The 27989-nt window shown below is 44.7% G+C and overlaps 2 protein-coding genes across 2 annotated transcripts; one reads left to right on the forward strand and one right to left on the reverse strand.

Moving 5' to 3' along the window:
- Nucleotides 1-1649: 1649 nt before the first annotated feature.
- On the reverse strand, nt 1650-27982 carry LOC128300531 (serine-rich adhesin for platelets). Its single transcript, XM_053036622.1, has 13 exons — nt 27422-27982; nt 26457-26608; nt 18529-19851; nt 14026-14228; nt 5826-5927; nt 5603-5752; nt 5237-5356; nt 5050-5144; nt 3219-3310; nt 2947-3139; nt 2738-2873; nt 2473-2649; nt 1650-2381 (listed from the first exon to the last, which is right to left on the reverse strand). The coding sequence occupies exons 1-13, from the start codon at nt 27966-27968 to the stop codon at nt 2264-2266; spliced, it is 3408 nt and encodes a 1135-aa protein (XP_052892582.1). The 5' UTR covers nt 27969-27982; the 3' UTR covers nt 1650-2263.
- On the forward strand, nt 6320-10755 carry LOC128300530 (protein DENND6A). The gene is made up of 2 exons (XM_053036621.1): nt 6320-6618; nt 7045-10755. Exon 2 carries the CDS (start codon nt 7207-7209, stop codon nt 10684-10686), a length of 3480 nt encoding a protein of 1159 aa, XP_052892581.1. The 5' UTR covers nt 6320-6618; nt 7045-7206; the 3' UTR covers nt 10687-10755.
- Nucleotides 27983-27989: the final 7 nt, after the last annotated feature.

A 27989-nucleotide genomic window follows, 5' to 3' on the forward strand; every position in this document is an offset into this window, starting at 1 on the left:
GAAGAGGGACACAAGGAAACTATTCCACTGATACATATAATACAATTGCTTTTGATACTGTGTCAATATTATAAGACTGGCGCGTACTAACGCCGAATTATTGTATCTTTGCACCCTAACTGCACTACACTCATTCGAGAACGGCCTTTTTGTCCCGTGTTGTAACGCCTTGGGTTGAATATGTACGTTTTTTGCTTATGTTCTTTCTCTACTTTTTTACGACTGATCTATGTTTGCAGTGCGAGCAATTGTAAACGCTTTTTTGATCGTTAAACCTTGGTACGGTGTAAAAATTCTATCGAAAAAAATCTATTGCATTCTAGGTATTTTATATTGGCATTCTCACCCATTGCGTTTTCGATATACTCTATAATGAAATACTGATTCATCGCTCTGTGTGTGTGTGTGTATACTAATGTTACTAATGGAAACAGGTTTGTTTTCAGTTTGATTCCACTGTAAAAAGCTACACCGCTTGTTGATTTGTTCCTTCTCACTGTAATACTCTCTACAAAAAACAAGGCAGGACTCGGGCTAGGAAATGGTACTGATGTGCATGTGTAATTGTTTCAAAACGCTCATCCGATTACCCTACTAACACTACGTATAATAAACTACCCTGGAGGAAGCTGACTCGAATGATGTTTGCGCCGCCAGATCGTTCAAAATGTGCGCGTCGCTGGTAAAATTTCATACGACTGACCAGTTATCAATTTTTAATGTTTGCAATTTGTCAAAATGTTATTACTTTCCCTACATTTACTTCTGGTGTATTATGATTCGTGTTTGGTCGATTGTGCGTTTAGACGCCCCTTCATTTCATATATATTTTTAAATATATGTCTTATTCGTCTACCACGACGTGTTAATTAACTCCGACAAATGCAAAACTTTCTATTGCTCTAAGAAAACTTTGAAATCCCTAGGAGCTCGCTGTTCGAACTTATGGGAGAATAAAACGAGTAACAATTGTAACTATTGGAGAAAAATCACGCTTCTGGTCACGCTAGGTGGTCAGCAAGTGTGTCGCTAATTGAGATGCCAAATTCACCGCTGAACATGAAACATTGTCAACAACATATGTGTGTCTCTGTATGCCGATTTGATTATCGAACGTCCATCAATTGAAAGCTATTATTTACTCGCATTTCATACACCATCATCTTGTTGTACCCCGGTAAATTTCAAATCTATGGATCTTATGCCCACATATAACGTTCCTTTCGAAAGGAGTTTTAAAATCAACCAATTCAACATGTACAAAACGGGATTTGTTTTGGAGTAAACTCAAATGAGGTCGTTGAATTATAACGTAAACGGGGCAACTTAGAAAAGGCACTTTTCCCACTCATCGAGAACGCTACTCTCAGCTTATAGTGATCTTCTTCACTTCATTTCGTTGATCTTATCATAATTTTTGTTATTGTTCACTGTTTACGCTAGTGAGATGATGGTGGCTCATCAAACCATCAGACACTGTCACTGTGATTCCAGACTGTTTTTTCTTGCAGTAGTAGCGGGTTACAGATAAAATATGAAGGAAACCCATATAAAAATCAGCACAGTATTACTAAGAGGAATGTGTGCATTCCTCAATTATTGATCAATTTGGATCAGCAGGAGTTGATACAAAAAAAAAGAACAGTAAAACAAAACAAGCAAGTCGATAGCTTTCAGATGAAACTTACTTTGCAGTCTAACAAGTGTGCTAAATTTGCGCGATATGAGCATAGCATTCGATAATACTTGTAACCTTTTCTGCGATTTACTGTACTCTCTTCAGTTCATCTGGATCTCTTGGTACAATTTCCACTTTGGGTCCCTCTGTGATTGGGTCATCGATTTTAGGAAACACACATTAGGAACTTTAAGACAAGTACATATCCCTAAAACCTTATTAGTCGAATGTTGATAAATGTGCATATATACGTATAGTGCGCGAATACGTTTACCGAGGAAGAAAGGTCATAATAGGAAAACAATAAACATATGTGCATGTACGGATTCCGTTAACTCATTGACAGCGGGTTATACGGAATAATTATGGTTGCTCGCGGGATCTTGGAATGAGAACCAAGAGGAAATCATTCAATGCTGCGCTCGTTCACTCCAGTACACCTTCCCAGCAAGGGCAACGCAATCGAACACAACGCCAGATGGATTTGTGAACTGTAGCAACACAAAGCCACCCGTGTTCGATTGTGTTGCATGCTGGGATATATGCTCATTTTATGAGACCAAATCGAGAGCTCATGAAGAAAATTTACAGTACGTGCAAATTTTCACAGCTCTTGGATTTCGAATCACGAGCCCACACTCGACCGAGCAACCCTTTCACCTTAAGACTAGCGGATGTTCGCGATCCTCGATATTTTCTAGGACTGTATACGAGAGAAGAGCAAAGAAACAAGAATTCAAACCATTACCACCCGATTTACACCACCACCGAAAGGAAACTGACAGGTCCCTTACCTACTGTGCGCACTTCCGGGCGGGGTGTCGACGAAACCGCCCCCGCTAGCCGGTGGACCTGAAACTGGTGTGCTGGGATTCGTGTTGCCACCGATGCCGGCTAAACAGATGGCACCACCCAGTGGTGAACAGGCTCGACGTTTCGATTTCCGAATCGATCGTTTCCGGAAAAGATCCCTGCAAAATGAATCCAAAATGGACGGTTAACAAATTAATCTTTTCATAACGTTTCTTCTGACAAACAGTTCAAGGTTTTAGGATGTACCTTGATTTTTCCGGATTTTCCAATTTCAATCTAATCTGGGATAGCAGTCCCACCAGTAACTCGTCTACATTGTGATTGATTCCGACGGATGTTTCGATGAATTTACAATCGTACTGTGTTGCCATTGCTTTACCCTCTGTCGATAGGAAGTGAAGGAAGAGTGCATTGAGCTTTTCTCTCTATTTCAAGTGAAGGACATGTGATCTTACCATCCGACGTCACCACACGGCACCGTGCCAAGTCTGCCTTGTTGGCCACCAGTATCACTGCTTTTTGGGCGATGTTTTCTGTCGTCCAAAGGATTTGAAGAACTCGCTCCGCTATAAGGAAAGTTTCCTTATCCGTCGACGAATATATCACACAATAACCGTGCGGGTCGTATGTAGACATGCAATTTTCGGGCTGTAAGAAGGGATGTATTGCGGAAAGGAAATAGATGAACAAGAAGCACATAGCATTCAGCGGATTCTTGGGTACTTACCGCCATTTCGTTATAACTATGGTCGATGAATGTCAGTTCGGATTCTTCTCCACTGAGAAGCACGGAAACCGTTTTTTCTCCCGAGTCATCATCTTGTGTAGGAATAGATCAAAAAGAAAACAAAACTAATTTAAGAATTTCAATCTTACCATTAAACTATCTCTGAATACAACGAATTTGGTAAAGTGCAATATTCATGCTCGCAATATATTAAATTCTAATTTGTCACGTGATGCCAAACTCTGCTACATTCAAACCAGTAGTGACAATGATGGAGAGAATGGTTACTTTTCATAAAAAATTGCATTCACTTGCTGCAACACAGTCGTTCATTGTAAAAAGATTGAACAATTCTAGTGTTGCAGCTCTACCAACAAGCATTAAATACAATAGTCTGACCTCGTTGCTTGTGCCATGGTTCAGAATCGATGGAACGTGTTTCATTGTGGTTCAAGGTGATGAGGATAATAAAAAGGCTCAACAAAAGGGTAGAGAGTATAGGTGTCGGCAATGTGCCTTTGAAGAAATTACGGTCCATTGCAGCTGACGCGCGTCCGTCATGAATGCACGGATGGATGGGTAGAAATTGTCACTGAGGCAATCAAGAGACAAGCGAAAATGTGAAAAGCACACCGCTAGGTCACCAGAAGTAGTGACCAATATTAAATCAGCACTCGCACCAAGGTGATGTACGCGTCACCGGTAATATCAGGCGGGCTTGGTTGTAGAATAAAGAAGGAAATTTAATTAAGTCCTTTGCCCCGGTATGAGGACAATTCAACGTCACTTCCATCTATGGCGGATGGTCGTTTACCGTCCTCTCGTATTGCGTTACGTATAGTGGATGTTCTTTCCTGCCTGGCTAAAGAGTGTGTCAGACAGAGAGGAAATTGATTTTCTTCAACGGAAATTACGGGCTTTTGAGAAGCATATTGATACAAAGTAATTACTTTCATCTTGACAAACTACATTCAAACTAGTGTATGTTATTTACGATCATACATCATGCATATTTGACAGGAAAGTATTGTAAATTTGATAACCCGAAACAACTTTCACAACAGCGCTATTCTGTTCACATCAAACCAGAACAAGCAAATTGATGGCGTTGGCCTTTTCAAAAAGAACAAACAAAACCAATTGCAACGTGTAATTTCATGGTCGTGTCGCTCTCTTTCTCTTTCGTTGAGTTTGGAACGACCACGCTGGTTTTGGGTGGTTCCGGAAAATAGCATAACACGAGTTTCTCTGTGGGACCCATTATTCTCAGAAACATTGATGATTCGCAAGGTGCTGTTGACAGTTTCATTACGCTAAAAACCATTATGTACACATGTGCGACACATCCTACGGTATCGGATGGTGTGTGAGGAACATGGAACAGAGGACTTGTCCGAAACATTCATGCAAACATGTTGTTCCATTTAAGGGAATCATGTCGCAGTAAGTAAGGTCCAGTGCATACTATAATGGATAATCAATTGTTTTGTCTTCCTTCCTTTTCGAAATTCGTACAGCAAGGGCTTTGGACACAATGTGCCAGAGCACTGTACAGATTCAGATTAATTTAAATTTAAACATGCCATTTTTAACAACCAATTTCTTGAATTAGACACCGGTATTGTGGGGCGGGCTAGTGGTGTGCCGGTGTCGGTCTCGATGCCAAAGTCCCATCCGGACCAATCCTCCGTAAGTAGGACTGGCTGTCCGATAACGTATAAAAATAAAGTCACAGAAAACCAGAAATGGCAGGCCTAGACCTCCTGAGGTAGTAATGCCGATGAAGGAGAAGATTATAGACTCTATTTAGGCAAAAAATAATATCCCTTACCTATGCTAGTGTCATATGCATGCAGGTATTCCGATGTCATGAACTGTGAAACTAGTGAGCTTTTTCCCACGGCCGGTCCACCCAGCATCAGCACCCTAGGAAACAAGTCAATGAGCGTGAAAGAAAACGTTACACATATATGCCCTAATGTTGTCCCCATCAACTTAAATGGTAAAATGCGCCTTACTTGTACGGTCCAGATGCCGGATTAGATGTGCTGCTCTCTCGACTAGATGCCAAACTACACGTTGCTGACGTCCGAGCCGAACCAGCGACGGCTCCGGTGGCAGGAGTTAGATGTTCAGTACTGTAACAGTATTCAAATGAAAATAGGTCAAACTCGAGCTAAAGTACCGTGCAGTTCTGCATCGGTGTAGTTAAATTTTCGGGACTAGTGTGGTTAAGCGTAATAAATTCATTAAAACTTCAACTACTGCTTTTATGTGAAAAGCTCGCTTTCCCAAATTTGCGATTTGGGCCGTTATGGAAATGTAACAACAAGCTGTGCTGCAAAAGCACGTGGTTTATAGCTGCGTAAATTCAAATGAATTACCTGGAATTGGAGCTGGCCACACTATTATTTGATTTGCTTCGTCTGCTTTTAAGCGAATCACCCCGATTGACGACACCCTTGCCAGTAATAGAAAAATGCCTAAGTCTGTAGTATTCCTCTTCGACTCCTGTATTCGGCATGGAAGCCACTCTGGGAGATTATTTAAAACATGATTAAATTCTAAATTCGTTTTGTTGACTTTAAACTGTGTCTGTGTGATTACCTCGAACGCTGCTGTGGTAAGCATAGTTGATTTGGACGGCCTGATGCTCTACTGCCGGGAGTTTTGACCGATTGGGATCGACTGTGATGGGGACTACCATATCTAGAAACAAAACCAGAACAAAAGCACACAGCATTATTACCAATAAGCTAATTAAAAAAAAATCACCCTCCCAAAAAAGCACCCTGCGACTTAAGGGTTGATTTCGTCGAAAAACTGCATTGTTTATACGCATTACTCTGCTCCTTTGTTGGTACGTTGCCTCGACCCTAAGCACTGAAGCGGTGGGTACAAACGCGCACTCGACTGTCGTGCACGGCTGGTGCGACTGCGCTGAAAATCGCAAATACCCAACGAGAGGAAAGAAATTATCTGCCTTTGCGTACATCAAATTAGTTCCTTGTTTGTGCGGCTGATTTGAGTATGTTTGAGCGATGTCGGGGTTTGTTATTTGTTAGTAAAATAGTTAAATTACATTACTCTATCGAAAGTGATTCTAGTTTAAGTTGGTGAAGTTTGTTTGAGGCTCTTGTGATATACATTCTGGTGAAGGTGAAAGTGGTATCATACAGCTTTGGCCTGAGTGTAGCGATCCATTCACCCTGTCGGGCCAACCATAGTCGCGATTATTCAATTTCCTATGTGCAAATCGTTTTTCGCATTGCATTTCAAGCAAATCCACGTAATCTCTCGATTGCACATCGTACAGCTTGATTCGCTAAAGCCCATTTGGTTCACATTCAGCTTTCACCATAACTACCCCCTAAAGGCAAGACGACAGCATCTATGACAGGTTTGTAGACAAAATTCGCACCATGCCCAAAGCATTCTATTGTCCATCCGTTACACCACCACCTTGCCATTTCCACAAAAACCACGAATCACAGCTGCAACTCAATGCCATCCAAGGTAATGGCCCTTTTCCACTGCTGTGTGCGTACGTGCGCAAGAGTATTTTTGTGTATGGGAGTAAGTGTGCGAAGTTGAACAGCAGTAGAGTTGGAGAAACATACGGAAATTGTTTGTTTGTTTATGTTTTGGTTCGTAATAAATGTCAAAACGATTGTGCGGTAGCGGCAAGGTGTACGGTGCGCGGTTCGCCGCAAGTCGCGCGTGACGAATGCAAAGAGTGTAATCAGCTCAACTGACTACGAACCACCGTCCGAACGGGTGTTTATCAGCACGGTTTAATGAGATTTAATTATTTCTTCCGGCACAGGCACATCAGATTAGTGAGAGAACGGGTTCCCTCTAGGCAGTGCCACTGATCGGGAATGCTCACTTTGATCATCGGTTACAACTTAGCAGCAGTCTTTTGCAACTGATACGGATCATTATTCGAGAACCGAAACAGGTCGACAGACAGCTGGGAGCAGTTATAATGACTTCACCAAAAAACAATTCTTCCGGGCAGCAACCGACGTCGACGGGAACCGCAACTGCGTCCGGTTCAACGGTGGCGATAGGAATCGACTTCGGCACTAGCTACTCCAGTGTGGGTATCTACCGGAATGGCAAGTTTGAAATCATCGCCAACGAGTGCGGTAATCATCGCATTCCGTCGGTGGTTGCGTTCACTGAGAAGGGTCGACTCGTGGGAGAAGAAGCCCTTGCACAGGCTGACATCGATCCGGCCAATTGTGTGATAGAGGTGAAGCGGATTCTGGGACGCCACAAAAAGGAAGGTGGTCTTCAAGTGCAGTTCAAAGGCGAGACAAAGTTCTACCATCCAGAGGAGATCTGTGGCATAATACTGGCCCATTTGCGTTCGATGGCCGAGAAGCAGCTTGGAGTTCCTGTGACATGTGCTGTCATCGCTGTACCTGCCCAATTTTCTGACGGACAACGTCAAGCCGTGCTGGATGCGGCTACTATCGCAGGGTTGAGTGTGCTGCGATTAATTAACGAACCTACGGCCGCAGCCATTTCCATCGGAATAAACAAAAAACTAATCGGCGAACAGTACGTGCTGGTATGTTCGTTTGGCGGTGGTTTTCTGGACGTTTCGATCGTGACCATCTACAACGGCGTGTTTCAAGTAAAGGCTAGCTCCGGTGATACTAGACTCGGGGGATCGGATATTGACAACCGGTTGGTGGAATATTTCGTAAAGGAACTGCAGGACAAACAATCGCTCGACATCACTCGGGATGGTGTCGCAATGCGAAAACTTCGGAAGGCTTGCGAACAGGCGAAACGTACACTTTCGTACACCAGCCAGGTGACGGTGGAGGTCGATGATCTTCTCGACGGTTACAAACTCTGCTCGACGCTAACGAAAGACAACGTGGACGAACAGTGCAAAGATCTGTTCGAACGTGTCATTCTGCATGTGGAAACTGCCTTGCGACGTGCCCGAAAGGACCGTTTTGCGGTACACGATATTATGTTGGTCGGCGAGTCTTCGCGTATCCCACGAGTGCAGATAATGCTGAGCGAATTCTTCGACCGTCGATCCCTCAGCAGCTCGGTCAATTCTGATGAAGCGGTAGTTGTAGGAACGGCTATTGCCGCCGGCATACTTAGCGGCGATAAGTCGTGTGAAATTCAGGATCTACTCTGGTGGGATTTGGTGCCACGCTCTATCGGCATGATAGGTGAAGAGATCGAAGATGGAGTCGAAGGAACTGAATCGCCCCGTATACTGATCAGCCGTAATTCAACGCTTCCGTTGAAAGTACGCCACCGCGTGAAGAATTTTCGCGAAACGCATCGGTTATACGAGGGGGAAAGTGCCATTGTTAGTGATAACATTACGTTGGGTCAGCTGCAGCTCGAGGGTAGCTTTGGCGAAGGGCTGGAAGATGTTGGTCTTTCATTTAATGTGGATCTTAACGGTGTGCTGCACGTGATGGTAGAAGGAAACATTGAACTGAAGGCCACCTTGGACAAGGGACGGCTTGAGCGGTACGAAATCGATCGTATCGTGTACGAACATAAACGCTTAATACTCGAAATGGAACACGGCCAAGAGGAAAAGGAGCAACGCAAACGGAAGGAAATGAATACGAGTGTGATAGACCGGCAGCAAGAACTTGAAGCGGACGGAATTGCAGTAGGCACCTGGGACCGGTTTAGCGAATGGCTACACTGTATTTGCGTTGTTACGTTCGATCTCGAGCTGGGCCAAGCGATGGAACTTATCTATCCAAAGCACGTGACGTTGACGGAGCAGGAAAAGATGAACATATGCTATCTGGCCTTCCCTGATTCTAACTCGGGCTGTATGGGTGACTCTCAGTTTCATATCCGATTGCGTGTGTCTTCGGGCTCAGAAAACTCAACACTCCCCAAAGGACTGCAGGAGTTTAATTGCCATTGCATGCCAGTACACCGTGCTGATCCGGGTCATTTCTGGGGCTTCGTATACTTCCGCCAGATCAAGGATGCCACACTCAAGCGGGGCTATTTCCAGAAGAGTTTGGTGCTGTTGACGCGCCTTCCGTTCGTCAATCTGTTCTATGAACTGTGCGGAGTGATAGCACCTTCCTATTTCAGCACTGGTGAACCTACGCTAGAGGCCGTTTGCGACAGTGTATGTAAGTGGCCGTCTCTCCTCGCCGACGAACCACTGCAACTGCATCTACTAGGCCATGTATATGAAGTTGCCATACCAAAGCAAAATGGTAAATACAGCACACTAGTACTGCCGGTCGATAGCCTTTATCCGGCCAACAAATCCAACGGCAATGGGCGCCACAATCAAACCCGCATCATATCATCCGTGCACGAGATCGATATCTTCCGCAGTTTGCAACTGTTTCTGCCTCACATTCATCTGCTCTGGGAGCTGGTGCTCACTGGAGAGCCGATTATCGTAACCGGCACCTCACCGACCGATTGCGCACACATGGTGCAGTCACTCACTAGCCTTATCAGTCCGCTGGCGTACTGCGCTGAAAGCCGTCCCTACTTTACCATTCACGATACGGAGTTCAAGGAGTTCACACAGAACAAGAATGGCCATCCGTCGATCATACTCGGTGTGACCAATCCATTCTTTGCAAAAACGCTGCAACACTGGCCACATACGATACGTCTTCAGGACAGCGCTGAAGCGCAACTGCAACGGCAACGAACGGTGACCCCTTCGACCGTTACCTCGACCAGCACTCAAAGCGGTACAGTCGGTCTGCCTTCCGAAGGTTCGGCGACACTCTCCAGACTGTCGAAAATCAAGCAAATAACTCACAAGCTGCTAGATTCCTCGCCCGGGCTCTACACCCAGTACAAACCATTCGTGCAAAAGGACAAAGGATTTATCAAGAAGATTTTACTCGGGCTCAAGACCGACCGTCCGCTCTCCGTGCAATCAGCTCTTTTGAGGCGACATCTGCTAGAACTGACGCAAAGTTTCATGATTCCTTTAGAAAGGTACATGGCCTCGCTAATGCCACTGCAAAAGGATATTTCACCCTTCCGATCGGCGCCTCAACCGAACCCATTCAAGCAGGAGGATTTCCTGGCCACGCTTGACGACTGTGGACCGCAGCTGACCTCCAGCTGCAAAGGTGATTGGGAGGGTTTGTATCGACGGTTTTTCAGCTCGCCCAACTTCAAGGGCTGGTACGATACGCGCTATTTCGAGCTCGAGCAAACGCTCCAGGTGCTGCATATGCAGACGCTCTCCGAGTCGAATCTGGCCGAGTGGGCGAAGGGTAAACTGGAGGTAGAAATCGTCGACATGATCCTGCGATTGCGTCACAAGCTGACGCTCTTGCAGGGCAACAACAGTAGCGCTATGTCCGCCCTGCCCGTGCAGCTCAATGTTCGGGACACGCGGGAACAACTGTTGCGGCACATGGAAAACATGAAGAAAAGTCTTCCGGATGATTTGAAGCAAATTCTCGGCGACGCGTGATGATCGTGCTACACACAAACAGTGCGTAAAAATAAAGCTAGGCAATATGCATAACCGAATGTTGCTTTTTTAACCAGTAAGAAACTATTTCTTTTCTTATCGATGACGGATTTGCATGTTCATGGAGATGAGTAACGCAGCCACGTAAGCTTTTAATATATTTAATTAATGAAACATTCGACACACGCATCAATTACAAACAAAATTAATTTAAAGTCCAACCATTGCACCAATGTACAGTTGCAGAGTTCTTTCCTTTCCCTCGCCATAAAACTGCATAATAGCGGTTGCCAGTGCTTGGGAACTGCTCTCGTGTGACACAAAATGACGGGATGATGACACAAATGAGACTGTAGAACTCATTGTTTCATCCGTACGTCCAACCGCAGCGTATGGTTTTTCCACTTTACTGATCAACTAAACGATACCCGTAAAAAAGATACAGCGGAAAAAAGGAAAGGACGGGAGATGGTCAATAGACGTACAACACCGGACCGGTAGCGTAGTTCTTTGCCCCCACACACGCTATGATATCGAGCGCCAACCATTGTCCCGAAGGAGACAACACCACTTTGGAGAGGCCGCATTCTTGGCAATGGGCCAAATGGAAATATTTCAAATATTCCATAAAAGCAGAACACCGAGTACGGGGAAGAGCTTATATTCAGTGGATGGTGCTACGACTTTAATAGCCTTTTTTGCTCCCGACTGCTCCCGGCGGCGTCGTCTGTTTGTTGGGTTTTCCCCTTCAATCCAGCACAAACACCGTGATGCGAAATAGGGATTTTTGAGTGAAAAATCAATATCCCCAAGCGTTCGATGCGAGGAAGCGGCCAATACTCATGGCACAATGGGAAGTCTGCGGCAAACAAGAAGTTCCTGTTTCTGGACGTTTTAATAAAAAATAGAATCAGAAATTTACCACCGTACACACCCGGGGTGACGACCAAATAGCTGCACAGGGGGGTTTTTTATTCGTGTTTTGCTTATTAACGTAAACAGGAGTGCGCGCTCGGATAGGTAAATAGTCGCGCAATTTCCACGACGAGCCAATGCTGCCGCCTAATGCCATCACGCGCGAATTTTGCGGTTATCATCACGTTGCACATGCAATCCAACTTTATGTCATTAAAAGTTTGCAATGAGCTACGGATCCCCGAATGCGTGTGACCTCTCTGTATGGCATGCAGAGCTGCGATACCTTTTCCCTTATTTTCATCTCTTTTGCCTGTGCCCGTGCCCCTCTGCATGATTCAAAATACCTATTGTTGGTAGAAAAAAGTCATCATCGTAATTGGGCACAGGGATTCCTTTGACAGTTAGACTTAGGGCCGCTGTCTACAGCTTTGGAGATGCACGAGAGTACTCTAATAAAGGGGGCACCTTGGTACGAAATCAATTTCACTTTTAGTCATTGATGGAAAAATCAAAATAAAACCATGTCAGCAAACAAAAAAGTCACGACGAAGAGAGGAACGTCGGCACGTGGCGAAGGTAAGATTTTCTCTCCAGTGTTAGAAGTTGAACTTCCACGAATTGGTGCTCGTAAGAAAAAGGTCTTTGTCAGCGACAAATTGCAAAGGCGGATAGCGAATGTACAGTACTGCTGAGAGTCCCATCCACACAGTGCAGCAATGGCATCGATCGGTTGGGTAGCTTCATTCGCTGTGAAATGAATAATGGCAACTTTATTCCAGCTCATTTGCTGGCATGTGAAGGCGTACGAATATTGTTGCTTGTAGACTTTGCTGACTGTGGAAAACCGAACAAGACAAGACGCACGATGGTATTGAAACTGTTTAGAAGCAATCCTGGAACATTTCAGAAGTTGTCACGAACAAAACTTGTTACCACCCAAAACATGTACCTTACATCGAGCCGGCGATACAGCACAAGCAAAGATGGATTGTTTTAAGGACATTGCGAAGCGTTACCCTATGCTAATAAGATACACATGGTCCCAGCGCTGTGCAACTTTTGTTTAGGTGAAGTAAGGTTTCAGAGCGGCTGGAATCCAGACGGTTGAATGTTTAGATAAACACAATATAAACGGCGAAGATGGTTTAATTTAGTACATCGTTTTTCACTTTCACTTTCACACGGGCTGAATAGATATCATGCACCTGCCCACCTGGCCCAGCGGTAGTTGTAGGTGGGGCGTTCGTAATGGTCACGTAATTAATATGAACTCAGTAATGACCCCAAGAGCAATGGAAGAAAGCACTATCCACTGGCCTTGAACATCACACCGTGCGCGCCCCAACAACGGTCGCGAACCACGTTGCCAATTAGTCCGAAAACGGGAAGAAATGACAAAAAAATGGCGGCAAATCGGTAAAAATACTTTGCCGGTGTGTTGTTGTGCAGCCGCGCTGTTTTGTAACTACATACGACCACACCACCCGTCCCGGTGTGTTGATTCTGCGAATTTAAAAATTCCCGTGCTATTACCAGCCCGACACATGGCGATGACCACACGGTTCAAGCGGAAGTCACAAGACAGTCAAAAAAAGAATCTCATCCGACGGAGTCTTTGTTGAAACTAGAACGATATAGACCCACACACACACACACGCGCGATTCTTTGTATCTTGTGGGCATGAATACGGGAATTGAAATTCATGGTAAAATGTTTATTTATCGACATCCAGCATCATCGTGGGTAAGAGAGTTGGCCGTCGAAAGTCTTCGCGTGAACATTGGGGGGAAATCCAATTTCATTTGATGATCATACTGCACACATCTCCCGCCATTCTTGGGCCAATCGATCGAGATACACATCGATCACGTACATGTCTCTTGTTGCTGATATTCGATGGAGTGTGTAGGAAGCAGCTCTCTTCCGTTTATATCACCACGACGTGACCATGAAAAGCGATGCCGAAATTCATGTCGCAAGTCGTCAGCCCTTCTTTTTTTTATGGACGCAGATACTGGGTCGGTGGAAATTTAATCAAGCATCGTATCGCCGACCGTCTTGACATGATGAAATTTTTGCGTTTGGTGGAAGCGCGATCGGTGATGTCCGGTCTCCCGGTTCCCGTAAACTATTTAATGAATATTACAGCGTCGAATGGTGTAAGTAATGAGGTTCTCTCGTTACGACTCGACAAGGAACTCGGTCCTCGCGGTCCTATGGAAGCTGCACGGACCGTGCTTTACGGGCGAAATATGCTGCAGCACCAATATTTAAACCTCACATAGTACGGTTAGCGCACCGAATGATGCTTCAAAATATGCGGACCATTTTTGTAGCGCTAAATTAAGTTGCAAATGGTGTTTTGCTTTTGTTGTCTTCACCGTGAAAGCCACGGGGCAGTACGGCAACAAGCGACCTACCTCATTTCGAAATCCTTAATTTCCTCCGTGGTGAGCGTATTGGTCACGTCCAGCAACTGTCGCATGTGTTCCTCTCGTTGCTGTTTTTTCCTTTGCGTCGACTGTGCTTCACCTTTCGCTCCCTGTTCGCCGACACTGATAAACTCTCCTTCATTTTTCAGCAGAATCGTTTCGACGGATGTGTAGTCCAGACTGAGCGAGGGCTGTGAATGGTACGTACAGAAAAACAGACAGAATTTAATGACAAAAAAAGATATTTCGAGGACAAGCCTTAAATGACAGCAATCATAATCAAAAGGTTAACAAGGAAGAGCGTTGGTAAATATTATTCAAACAATTCATTGGCGTTATTATGCACACGCAGAAGATGAAAAAGAACAGCTTTATTACACGAATACTTTCCCGCAGAAATGTTTGCCAAACGGACGCGGTATGAAAAGGCACTAACCTTTAATAATTGGTGGTTTGAAATGCGCATATGAAACTACTGGATCACGACTGGCAGTAGACATCAATTCCCAGAAATTTCCACGCAAGACACCGAGCCGTCTGTCGATATCGCACGGATTCCATTTTTTTATTTGGAATTAGTTGAAATCCTGCTCAATATCCTAACCGTCAAATCAGCAGCCCGATTGTCAATGGTAACGCGGCATTAATTAAGCCTAGACTCGTAGGCCGCGTAGAAGTTCACCAAATAGCGACTGATATTTCAAAACGCTCGTGTTGCTGCGTAAACGCTAATGAATGGGATAATTTTCTGCACGAATTACGGGCTGTGATTTATTGCACACTTTCATCGAATGTAGAGCAGACGCATGACAAGGCGGACCATACTTCAAGCAACAGCCTAAGTGGACAATTTGTGGGCGTCTCTGCCACGCGAACGTGACTTTATCGAGCAGGTTCATCTTAGAGATCCCGCTCGTTGGCCGATTTCGTTTGTTTGTGCTTTTCTTCCGTCCCGGGTCATTACGTGTATTGTGTGCAGATATGGTGTGTCACTCCTCTTCAAGTGGTCTGCTAAAAGAGGGTGGCCCGGAAAGCACCATCAAATAAAATTAATCAATGTCCTCAAGCGCTCCTCCTATAAAACATCGTCACTCCATCCGAATGCTCATGACCTGCGGTGGAATAACTAGGGATGCTTCCATTGACCTGAACCAGCTCACGCAGCTTTCCACGAACAGCCGTTGCGTATGGGTACGAATGGCCCAAATGTGGCCTGATTAAAACAGGAAACTCTGTCACCGGTTGATGCGACACGCCGCCTCATATAGACGCATCATTCACAACGAAGGGTGAGTCGTTTGCTCTTCGTGTACATTGATCGTTCGCACATGTTTAATGCTCTCACAACTCATTCACTGCACGCCCACGTAATGTTGTAGTTGTGGCCCGTCTGCTCGTCAACGTACGACGAGGCGCGGCACTCTTAATGAAATCATCGACACTCCAACGACGACACGACACCATTTCGACGATAGGAAGATAGACCGTTTCGTGAAAGGAAAAGATTCGACGAATTTGGAACCACTCTAACCTTCGCAATGTAGATTCGATGTGGTCTCATGGAGCACTAGTGGGAGGCAGGAAACCATAGGGATGGAAGGTAAAAAACCAATCATGAAACTGGGTGACTGAAAACCATATGTGTCTTATGAATATGTAGGCAGTAACTACGCGAGGGTGAAACCCTTTAGTACCCACTTATTACGCTTGCGGATCACAGCAAAAACCAATTCGCCAAGAAAACAGCTCTTCTAGGAAGTGAGTTCATTTCGACTGTGCTGTTCATCCACTTCTTTCGGCTTACGCACTCTGATACGAACGCTTCTCAGAAGGGTGACTAATATTTTTAACCAATTTTCACTGTCACCGTGTGAACGGATGAACCGCAAATGACTCAGGCGTAATTTTCGCAATGTTCGTGCGTGTTGTTTGTTGACAATAAAAAAAAACGAACATCGAGTTATAGGAAGCTGGATTGCGCTAGATACAAGAAGATCTACCTTTGTTCCCGAACTACACAACTCCAAAGTTCGCTTCTGAACAAGTGTGCTTTAGTAGAAGATAACATCAATTTCTAGGAAACACCACTCAATGTTTTTGGGCTAGAAAATGCTTGGGCAACGATCCACCCTCAATGTTGTATTCACAACATCCATTCGCTTTTTCGATTGACACTGAATGGAGTGTTTGAAGCAGCTTAACTAATTTTAATTAAATTTATAAATTCATGATCCACGTAGAGCTGCTGTCCACATCCTTAAAACTCAATTTATCCTTCAAACTTTGCTAGCATGCTGCATTCGTAATTTCTTTATGTACTTCGTCAAGCAAACTCTGTGGTTGATTTTAATCATGCCATGACCAACCATAGTCAGTACACATGGTCTCTCCGGAAAGCATTGTGATGATGAAATGTAATCGAAATCCGTTCAAAACGGATTGCACTTTTTTTACATTCCACTACACATTTTCAGCACTTCATGAAACAGAGCGCGCATCGCTCCAAGAAACAGGAATCCACCCCCGATTGCGGATCCGTGGATACGAGATTGGTTCCTACAAAAGTCCTTCCATATCGACACGACAACGCGCGTGCAATAATACGCGGCGTTTCGAACGACGTTTTCATGACCTGTTTCTTTTTTTTCGATACGTGACGACTTTCGTGGGATTGAAGAGGCACGACGATGGAAAAACGTCAAATAAAAACACGTTAGAATCAAATTTCGAATCCGACTGTTCTTCAAACGTCGCTAAAGAAGCGAATTGGATTATTGTGGATGATTGAAATAACAAAAAAAACTTTTGAGCCCAGCGTTTGGGCCAAAGGTGTTCGCGAAGGTGTTAAGTGCTAAATAAGAATCTGCGTACGTGATATTGAATGTGAAATTTACGACCTAGCTCGCTGGACGCGTGATAACCTTCGATTTGTAAGAACAGGTAACAGGAATTTGTTTTATCATTCATTCTCAATTAAAAAAATCAAGAGCAAGAAGGGGAAGTATTCAGAAATTTTGGAACAAACACCAGAATGACAAAAAGGAAATCCAAACAACGCGTAAATAACACCACCATTTAGCGGATAACCATTATTGGTTCTTTTCAGATAAAACGTTTGTTTATATCCGTTCCATTCGCCGGAAAAATGCCAAAAGCCGGTTCGAAGAGCATTAAACAATACCCAACACACAGTGACGTTAAGCAGTAAAGTACTGATGTTTCCACCTCATTGGTTTGGCTAACGAAACAACAGCAACACAAAAAGCTGTCGGAAGGAAACTAATGCAATACGATAAAAATATACTGACCCTGATACAAAACGGCAGGCGTGAAATATAAAATTTCACATTAAAAATCTGGAGGCAATGTTACAACAAGGCAATTCTAATCACAGGGGTTTTTCGTTCGTGTTGCGGAAGTGGCGTTTTACGTCGATTGTTTTACATTAAACAACGCACGTACTACTCATAGCAGTGTAGCTAATGACGCAAAGGCATCGCAAAGTAGCAGCCTACACGTGTCCTACAAACATAAACATTGGTGGGAGAGTGTATGTTGTTAAGAAATATCATCAATATCCTAATAATCAATCAAGTTTAACAACAACGAGCTGCGAACGATTGTTTCGTTTGCCTAATAGCGTATAAAGATTAGTCACAATTTTATAAACCACGCAAAGCTTGTATGATGCGGCATGATATTTAAAAATTAAATAAAACGATTTGCCGTTAGCACATTACGCTGAAGCATTAGTTAAGTAATGTACACTGCTGGAAAAAGCATTGGATGCCACCAAACGCATACCTTTTGGTCCAAAAATTTGGTCACTTTCTTAATTAAACGATTCATCTTGAGATGATCGAAGAACGAAGTCAAGTTATACTCTATCACGAGGACACCTCCCAACTTGTTCACCGTTTTCTAGTACGATTGGTAACTTTTATATTACAACAATCATTATCATTTCTGTGCACTACTATAGCAAAAGCTGCAACTCGAACATTTGACGACGTGGAAGATGTGCGTACTGCCGTCAGCCGATCGCCGGTTATCGTAAACAATTGCCAGAATGCAAAAACAAAATTTGAAGCCTAGATGAGATAAACCAGCAGCCCGACGCAGTACTAACGACGGGGAGCGCTTAAAATAGCTCCAACAGAGTAACAGCCGTTCTCTGGAAAGCGTGAAACACTCTCTCCAAAGATCACTTCCAGTAACGATGTTCACATACGATAAACCACGATAAAACACACGTATGTCTCGTTGAATATATGTATCAGGGTAAATCACTTCCAAAAAATGTTTCACGCACGTTACACAGAAACGTTACGGCTGCGGTTTTCACACGTTACGAAGGATAAAAGTTCAACTTTCACAACATACACTCAGAATACGGATTTGTTCAAACTTGATGCTTCCTTATGCATTAATATCGCAAAAATGACACTCGTGCATGTGACAGAGAAAATGAGGACAGACAAAACTACGTACTTGCTGTACGACTATTGTCGCCCGCGGCTGTGTACAAACTGCTCCTTCCATCGGGTTTGGCGTAACATTTATAGCACCGGTGACGAGTGCGCCTGTGCCAACGACTTCCATCGAACGGAGGCCACCACCACCAGAGGTCGCCACCGATGTCGGGGACGACGCACGCGCTTTGCCAGGTTCGCTGGTTGCTTCTACGCTTGATGAGACGGAAATTCCCGCAACGGAACAGCATGACGTTTCCGCGAAGTAGTCGACGCGTAAATCCGGAAGCGTACCACAGCCCAGGTGTTGTGTCGCTGCTGTCCCACCCGCAGACTTTGACGGCATCATGTCGAACTTGGTGGCGATCTGATCAAACTTGGACAGCCGTGGATGAGTATGGCCCACCCCTGCACCGGACGCCGTGTGATCGTTTCGACGTTGCGGTGAAAATGCATCGGACGTGCTCACTACTCGGTTGCGCTTCGAAGGTGTCGCATTGCGCTCAGTTGGCGTATCGCGGATTTCTTGCTGCGACAAGTAAGCGTATTGCTGGAAGATCGAATAATGATCGCTGAAGATTTCTGCATCGAACAGTGCTTTCGATGGCGACTCGCCACAACCAACGACACCAACAACGGTCCGATAGTCCTCGTCACTACGGCGTTCATGTTCGAACAGTAGCTCCTCTTCCACAGCGAAACATTCACGCTGGATGCGATCGTAATCGATTGCTTCCCGATCGAATGGAAACATAGTTAAATCCGGATCGTAGTTTGGATTCTTGAACGGTTTACCAGATGCTCCGGCGGATGTAACTGCAGCTGTAGCTGCGGCAACTGCACTTCCAGCCTGCTGTACGAGACGCTCCTTGCGGGTTTTGAAACTGTTCATGAGTCGCTTTGGCGTGGATGTGGACGATTGTGTTGGTTCCATGAGTTGCTTCGGAGTCTGTGCTATGTCCGGAACACGATCCTTTGCTGCCTCGTTGTTGCTAATGATCTGTTCTTGGGCAGTTGTGGTATCAATCGTGTTTGGAGAATGGTCCGGTGTGTGTTCGACCGAGGCAGGTGGCATTTTTGGTGGCGGACGCCTTACTGGGTTTGGCGATTCGTCGAAGCTAAACATGGTTTCGTGAGTGCGAGCGAAAGAAGCAACATCGCCACGGCTAACACCTCCGCTATACGTTTTCGGCGAGATGGGTGGATCGAAAGGAAAACGGGTTGCATTTGACGAAACCGGTGCGGTGCGTGGTTGTTGCGCACGGTTTGAGGCTCCTGCGACGGTTTTAGGCGATTCCCGGGGCGAAAACATGGGAGATCTCGGAGACATATCCTCCAGTTCCTGTAAAACGAAGAAAAAATAATACCTTAGATTTATATCGATCGAATTGTTTACTGTGTCAATCTAAGGCAAACAATAAAGGAGAACATCATTCATTTTGTAAATCACTGGGCGCCTCCATTGAAATTACAAAACACCATGCGCCTCCATCACAAATTTTGAACAATAAATACGAACACCTTCATAAAAAGGTTTGTCTGTACACAATATGAACAGATCGTTACTTTCTAAACGAGAGTGATTTAAACAGACGAGTTGAACAAACGATACATTCCCACGAAAAGGCTGAAACAAGCACAAACCGTGTCATAATTTGATTTCATCAAAGCGATGTGCTACCATCGTTAAACTGGACACAAACAAGCGCCCCCACCGCCCCGTTATATCATTTTCAGACTGACTCAAGACAATTTCTCTAGCCGCGGCGCTATTGTAGTTCAAAGCGGACAACCTACACTCCAAAAACTCTCACTAATTAACGCGCAATTTATTGTTCTCAAGTAAACATCAAGCTACCACCAAGCGTTTGTGCGTTGGTCTGGAATAGATATCAACCGAGGTTAGTTGGACCGTTTTCCAGGCTGGTTGATTCCGAACATGGTGGATGGTCCGCGCGACAAGGTAGAGGATTTAAAACTCTGTCAACTACTGGCCAAGATAGATTCCCTGCTGCTCGGACATACAACCCCCTAAGCGAAACGGAGCTACTGCTCTGCTACACAAAGTCGTGCCGCAACGAATGTTGCGTGTGCGCAACGTGTATGAGAAGAGATTTATGACCGTTTTCACGGTTAAAACAAAGGTAAAAGACCTTCCTCAAGACACCCGAATGAACAAGCCAGGCAGGCAGAATAAAACCAAAACCAGTGATGACTACAGATGTGTAGCGGGATCGTACCGAATGAACAAGTCGCAGGAAAAGATTAATTGCATTTGTTTCATGAATTTCTCTCCTCCTTTCAGCATCATTGAAATGCTTGAGTGACATCATAAAAAAATAATTACTATCAAGATTGAAGATACGGCGTGTGCCTACGGTTCGTCAGCGTACTTCCGGGTCGAGAGTCGTTACTGTTATTGCGACGGTGATGATCGCTAGTTTTACTGACCATTAGGGTTATTAATATTAGCACTATTGACATCATCCCCTTCCCCTGGAAACCACTTTTCATTTCGCACCATCACGTAAAACGGCCATTAATGGCAAAATGGTGCGTGAATCTATGTGGTAAACCCTGTTGGACATTGGCCCCAATATGTCTGCCGCGGTCTCAGTGGTTCTCCACAAATGGTGAGAAAGAAGCATCGTATGCAGTGTAGCAAAACGGCACTTTTGTCACGACCAAACGGCATATGGAGCCAAGAGTCAATAAAATTCATCCATCCGCTCGTATGCTCTCCCTTGCGAAGTCATTGGACTTTTCGCGTCGATGCATACCCCCGACAACGTAGGTATCTCGCGGGGATACTGATGGAGGCAAAGAAGCGACCGCTTTCGTCTTATCCCATCCCACTATCGAAGCGCACCCAACGCCTAACCATTACACCGAAACTCACAAGCTAACTAGGGGCAACGGCTGACTTGCGATGACAGAGCAAATTGTTGTCCAAACACACACGCCAGTGACAGGCGGACGACATCCAGCAGGGTCCAGGAAGCGTTTCCACGTCAACAGCGTCGCGCGCGAACGACTACAACGTGTGTGCGATTTGATCAACAATTCTACGTGAGAGCACAGCGCGTTATTCGATAAATGTGTCTGCTCGTTGGCCAATGGCATGGGGTTTGTTGTTTTTGCGCCTTTCCCCACTGGTTAAACTGTCTCAGGCGGATGTTTTCTTTGTTGTGATTCCGGCGATCGAGCAACGATGGAGATCATTGCACTAGGCAACGGAGACACTATAAAACCGTAGGCTGTTACGCTACTTTAGACTTTAGAATAGCATGCTCTTGTCATGTCCTAAAAAACACACACACACACACACACACCAAAAGAGATTAGTGAAACAGCATATAGAGGTGCAATTTATACATCTTGATTTTTACCACGGAATTTGCCTTGTAGACATTTATTTGCATACAAGACGGTGGCTGGCAGACGGTAGCTGGTGCACTCTATGTACTCCTTCCTCAACGATTCACCACGAAATCATTCTTTACGGTGCGAAAAACAACTGAACCGTTTTTTGTTAGTATGCTAGGCAAATTTATAGCAATACATTCTTATTTCTCTACTGACAACCTGTGCAACATTATGCAGGAATTCTGTACGGCGTCAAATGCATGACCGGATGAAATCGTACCAGTTTCGTTCAGGTACACCCTTCGACGAAATGTATGCTAAATTCTGTCCGCTTTCACATTCAAGCACTTTTAACAATGCTATGGCGTTGAAAGGAAAACTAAAGACTAAATGAGAGTAGGTACCATGAAATGAGAAACTCAGTATTACACTTTTTCCTACACAATTTCATTTTTTCAACATGTTCGTGTTGTGCAACTTTTACGCATATAAAATATTGCCTTGCGTGTGTGTTCTTGCTCTGGCAGCTTCTTCCGGCAGCGCTACATGGCATGCGAATACGACGAACCAAACAAAGACCATTATACAATAACAAAACAACATTTGTCTGCAGTCGTAATGAGACGAAGGACAACGTTCAGACGAAAATGGGGGAGAACGAGAACAGAGAAAAACACACACACACATACACACTCACAAAGCAACACTCACATAGAGCATAAAACAAAGCATCACTCACTAAAATAAGCCCGTAATATCGCTTTAGTCACAGCAACATTACGACAGCAAAGGTAAACGCGTATGAGAAGTTAAACCATTAGCCTCCTTCCAGAGAGCAAATAGAAAAAAAGGAAAAAAACACATATACGAGAAAGGTATGCAAGAACGATAGCACAAACAGTAAATCCCGGACTCACTCACCGTCCGGGAGCTAAACTGCAGGAATGCAAAAAGTGTACCACCGCTGTACAAATGTGTGGCATGTCGTCCATTCCGTTCGGGATCATTAGCGAGAAATGCTAATGGAGTTGTGCAAAACAACTGTAATGCCTAACGAATTCAAAGGGCATCACACAAACAAGACACGCGAATTGCCTTCATACTCATAAATGCGATAAAAAGGCCAGCGCGTCTTTTCGCTACAACAGTTCTAAAATTCTCATCCATAATTGAAAATCATTCCAGTACCGAAAATGGCCCAATAATTTCTGAAAAAAGATATAGCCTGACAGTCTGTGCAAGGGACTCTGAAGGAGAGCAAACTCTGACACATCTAATTACATTAATTAACAAAAGCTGCACCGTTCTCCATCCAGCATTAGATGGGAATCAGTCAACAAGGATTGATCCGGCATGCAGACCGGAAACAAAAAACCATAACAAACGACGCTGCTTCTGGTGCTGTTGTTACGCCCGCGTGATATGCCTCTTTTCTCTGAAGAGTAAACCCAACCAAAGCTTCCTCTTTCCGTGCGGGATAGGAGGGCGGGATGTGCAAAGTAAGTGTTACGGCTTTTTAAAGTGCTATGTGCTTCATGTCCTGCGCTCTTTCCTGCACAAGCAAAGGAGGGGCGCGAACGATGTGACCCAGTGCGAGATGAAAATTAAATCAACCCCCTCAGGATCTGTACCGTTTATGGTATGGTCGCATCAAGTATCAGCACACTTTTTATTTCATTGTCCTTCCCATGGGCAGAATTTGTATTCCGCCTTTTTGTGTTGTTGTAATAAACCACATTTTGCCTTCTTTGTTGAACCATCGGTATTGATATTAATGGCAAGAACTCTTCCTTTCTGCTATATAATCATATTTCTTAATTCACAGCGCCTTTTAATTAGGACCGACTGTCTCCTTCCTGTCGTGTGGCGCATCTTGGTGTCTTTGTCGTGTTTAGGCCCAAGTATTCATCGACTCGTCAATTACGTTTCATATTGGAAGAAATCGCAGAAGAAATCGGAGCAGGTACCATAGTTAAAAGGGAAGCACCTTTACGGAAAAATCATACCGACACAGCGTGACAGATGGTGCACAGTCTCAACTCACGGTAAGTGGATTATTCAAGAGGGCGCATCATCCTGCACCCCGGAACGGTGACCCGAACCTTCATCCATCGGCATTGCGGATCCACTCCTCTCACGTGAAGTGTGTTTTTGAGTGGCAGAATTTCGACTCGGCAAACATTTTACCGCTAAAATACGCTTTACTGAATATCGGATAGTGGTCGCGGGTGTCACCATCGTCACCATCAGAAGATGCCATTGTCCTTCGTCAGTAGATGGAAGGGACGGGCACTGGTTCATAGTGGTAGCTTTCTGCTTCTGACATTTTGATTCTATTTGTTGTGGCAAAGCAAGAAGCCGAGGAAACGAGAAATAGTGGAGCAGAGCAGACATCTTGTTGATCATTGAGGATGGTAGAAAATGGGCGGAGGGCCGGGAAACGCTATGGAAATGAAGCATTTGGAAATAGCAAATCAAAGCATTTTCCAAGAAAAGCACGCTAAAGTATGTCTACCTTTGAAAGCTCGGCTCACTGAAGCGGAGAATCTGGATATGCTTTGATAAACGATGATAAAGCACATCGCAAGCGTTTAGGCAAAGGGGAACACATCAGCCATGCTGCTCTGGACAAATCGGAAGACTGTTCCCCACCAACCGCCTTCCTCTATCGATTGTGTTCTATTGCGTTTCTCACATTCATAAGGTATCTCGGGATTCAAAGGGAAAATAATGTAAATCAAAGCAGAGCAACTTCATTGGATTGCTGCTATAAAAGGCTATTCCGTCCTTAATTTCATCACAACAGCCTCTCCCGCTTTTTAATGGAAAGTACACCCTCGACATTTCGGCTAGCATACCGAAGACCGTGTGGATCGAACATCACGCCCGTACCACGAACTAGCTGTATAACTACGTGTTAAAACTAGTCTAAAGGCGATTTTATAGACGACATACTTTCGTAGCTGATTACACTGAGCAACGTGTCTAACGGATCGACACAGCCGCGCGTACGCCTTGCGCAGAAATTGTAAAAGCAACAAATTCAATTTAATATGTTGCAATGATTTAAAAGCATACAACAAATCAATCCGCGTACCACTGCCAGTTCTGCCCGTTCTCATCGGAATCTTTTCGCGCCTTTGCGGCGTGATTAACACGTGCCACGGTTTGATGCGTGTTGCGCTATTGTAGCTGCAATTTTTCAACTGTACATTACTGCTGTCGCCGTTTCTGATATGTTTACACAATAGTGAGATGAAAAATCGTGCCCCGATCGCCACATATCAATGGTTTGCCGCTAAAAATAACACCCAAACATGCTAATTATAAAATGCCCACAGAGTGACGCTGGCTATTAATAACCTCGCTACAAACATGCATCCCCACACACATAGAGAACGAAAATACATACGCAGCGTGACTGGCAACTCGCGCGAGAAACGTGCCACACCTTAGCAGTGGATTTGCATTCGACGATGCAGTCGGGGCGTCATCGTCCGTCTATGCGTACCATCTTAGAAATCGTACTGTCAACAGCCTTTTCGGCGAAGGAGCGGCTGTACCGCGCTCGGCAACAATCCCCCTCACACCAGAGGAGCGGGGAGTAGATTAGGTCGTAGAATGAATGGGTGGTCGATGAGACCATTTCTCTAAGTTACTCAACAGTGCGCAAATGACGTCATTGACTGCGACTGTCTACAGTACCAAGCGCGGTCAGATGCAATGAAGTGCTGGTATGCGGTGAAGGTGGTGCTGAGTGCTTTCTTTTCGGTACTTTAGAATTTAGGTTGCTGCGTTGCAGATTGCATACGATCGTCATGCGCTCACGTGCGTGGTGTTTGTGTGGAGCAAACGTTTGGTTCGAGTTGGACGGCGGAGGAACTACGCAACAACACAAAAAGTATAGCAAAACGCCACGTTGCCCTGTGGAGCACAAACCACGGATGTGGGATTCCTGAGTGTTTCGAACGCGAAGCGGACGTAACGAAATGCCACTAAAATATTGATCATAATTGCAATTTCAATATTTACCCAGCCCGGTCTTTCCTGGCGGTAGTTACCTAGAGAGCGGGTAGTCTCCCGCTGCAAATTGAGATATTACGAGCTCGCGCGAGATTAACAGACTATTCCCTGCACAATCGCTACCATTGAAAACCTGCTTAATGGGTAAGTGCAGTTCGACAGTTTGGGGTAATTGCCGAGGGTGTGTAGCACTGCATTCCACAGCGAGCCGTGTGTATAAATGGCCACCGCCAGTAACCGTCTTCCGGGAATCAGAACCCACGCTTGCAAAACCAATTGGTATGAAAACAGCAATTGAACGTAGAAAAATCGGAATAATGTGGGTCGCACGCACAACAATAAGCAAAACAGTGGGGCATAAATGGTTTACCGAATTTGTTTGCAATAGTAATAAGCCTTTCATACATAGTTTTTGGTAATGAGAAAATATAATTAGGAGAATAAGTTTTCGTAAAAAAAAATGCATTTCCTGACCTAAAAATTCTAAAGCAGCATGGCGTAACAGCACGGCACAGAACCCATGAAATGCCATACAGAATGTACATTACAAACACTTACCTGATAACTGATCAGTAATGGGGTGTCCGGTCCATTAATGACGGTGATATTTTCATCCTCCTCATTGCCTGCAGTTTGGCTCAACGCGATAATGCTGGAGCTTTCGTCCTCGAGCGAGCTTAACAACGGTTCGCTTTGTCCAGAAACATCACCTGTGAAAAGAAGAACAAATTTCGTTTATATAAGGAAAATAAGAAGGAAATAGAAATATGATTGTTGTTGTGGTATTTTCTCTCTCACTAATCTCCACATCGACATCAATGATAAATTTTGATGTACATTAGTTTTTGTTGTACTGTTCGATATTGTTATACCGGTAAAAGAACCATAATTTTTAATCCAAACCAATTGAGACCGGAGAGTAATTGTACAGAGTTATATACAAAAGCGAGACAAACGATGTTGCATCCTTCGCAATCCGCAAAGAAATACACAAAATAAAGCGAAACACGCTATTTTTCTCTTCCGTTTTTGTGTTTTGGCTTCCGATACATTCTTACATCACCACCCTACGCGGCCATTCGTTGGCAAGAGAAATATTTGTAAACATTACTTTCAACTGGAAACAACAAGTTACTGTGGCCTGTCTGGGGATTGAGTAAACATCCACGAAATTCGCTCATAAATTCTTATGACAACTGAAGGGGGGAGAGAATTGAAAAGCTTGTCTTTATGAGGAAACATTCGTTGTTTTGAAGAATTTGCGACGTAAATTCCGTTGCTAATATTGAAATTAATATTGCATTGTATGCTTTTTTTCTTCCACATCGACTGCCTAAGGGAAGAGTTATTCCAATATTCCTTAAGGAAGTGTTTATACGCCATCAATATTATGTTCCGTTTATTATAATAGGTGATTATAATAATAATGTTCGCTTCAAACATCATCTTGGAATAATTAACAAATATGACCTTTGTAGGATGGCCACAGGTTAGATGAAAAAATACATGGACAACTTTCGTACCTAGGTCTAGTGAATCGTTAGTCTCCGTGTCCGTGGTTGTCGTCACGTTCGTCATGTGCGTCGAGGCGGAATCGGTAGAGGTGTTGATAGTGGCTTCGGACGTTGTGGACGATCCCATGACGACTACCTTCGGCACGGTTGAAGAGCTGGCGGCTGCTGCAGCAACTGCCGTTGCCGTAGTTGCTGCCGCAGCCGCCGTTTTGGCCACTTTGCTTGCACGAGCCGTCTTGAAGTAGAGCCTTCGCAGGGCAGACGTTGGCGCGGACGTGTGAGAGTGGTTTGCTTGGGAGGCGTCCGGTTCAGGGCTACCGCGGGCCGTACTTGACCGCCCATGTCCCGGACTGCCTTGATGAGGTGTGGATGACGTAGACGATGACATCGTAGTCGTGGACAGTGCCATCGAGGAACTGGCGGCAGCTTCTACGATGGCGTTCGATGATGTTGAAGTGATGGAGGATGCGGCAGAAGGTACGATGTAGCTGGCCGTCAAGGGACCGCAGTGGACGCTTTCAATCGGCTGCTGCGGCTGGGAAACCGACACTGTCATGGCATCGGGGGGCACTGTAAA

Source organism: Anopheles moucheti, chromosome 3 (assembly GCF_943734755.1).
Source record: "Anopheles moucheti chromosome 3, idAnoMoucSN_F20_07, whole genome shotgun sequence".
NCBI lineage: Eukaryota > Metazoa > Arthropoda > Insecta > Diptera > Culicidae > Anopheles > Anopheles moucheti.

Bases quoted from the DNA above. Each gene is read 5' to 3' on its own strand.
- LOC128300530 (XM_053036621.1), top strand. From the start codon at position 7,207: ATGACTTCACCAAAAAACAATTCTTCCGGGCAGCAACCGACGTCGACG.
- LOC128300531 (XM_053036622.1), bottom strand. From the start codon at position 27,968: ATGACAGTGTCGGTTTCCCAGCCGCAGCAGCCGATTGAAAGCGTCCAC. The intron at 3,140-3,218 runs GTAAGTACCCAA...CCCTTCTTACAG, and splicing joins ATAGTTATAACGAAATGGCG to CCCGAAAATTGCATGTCTAC. The intron at 2,382-2,472 runs GTAAGGGACCTG...TCTCGTATACAG, and splicing joins CCCGGAAGTGCGCACAGTAG to TCCTAGAAAATATCGAGGAT.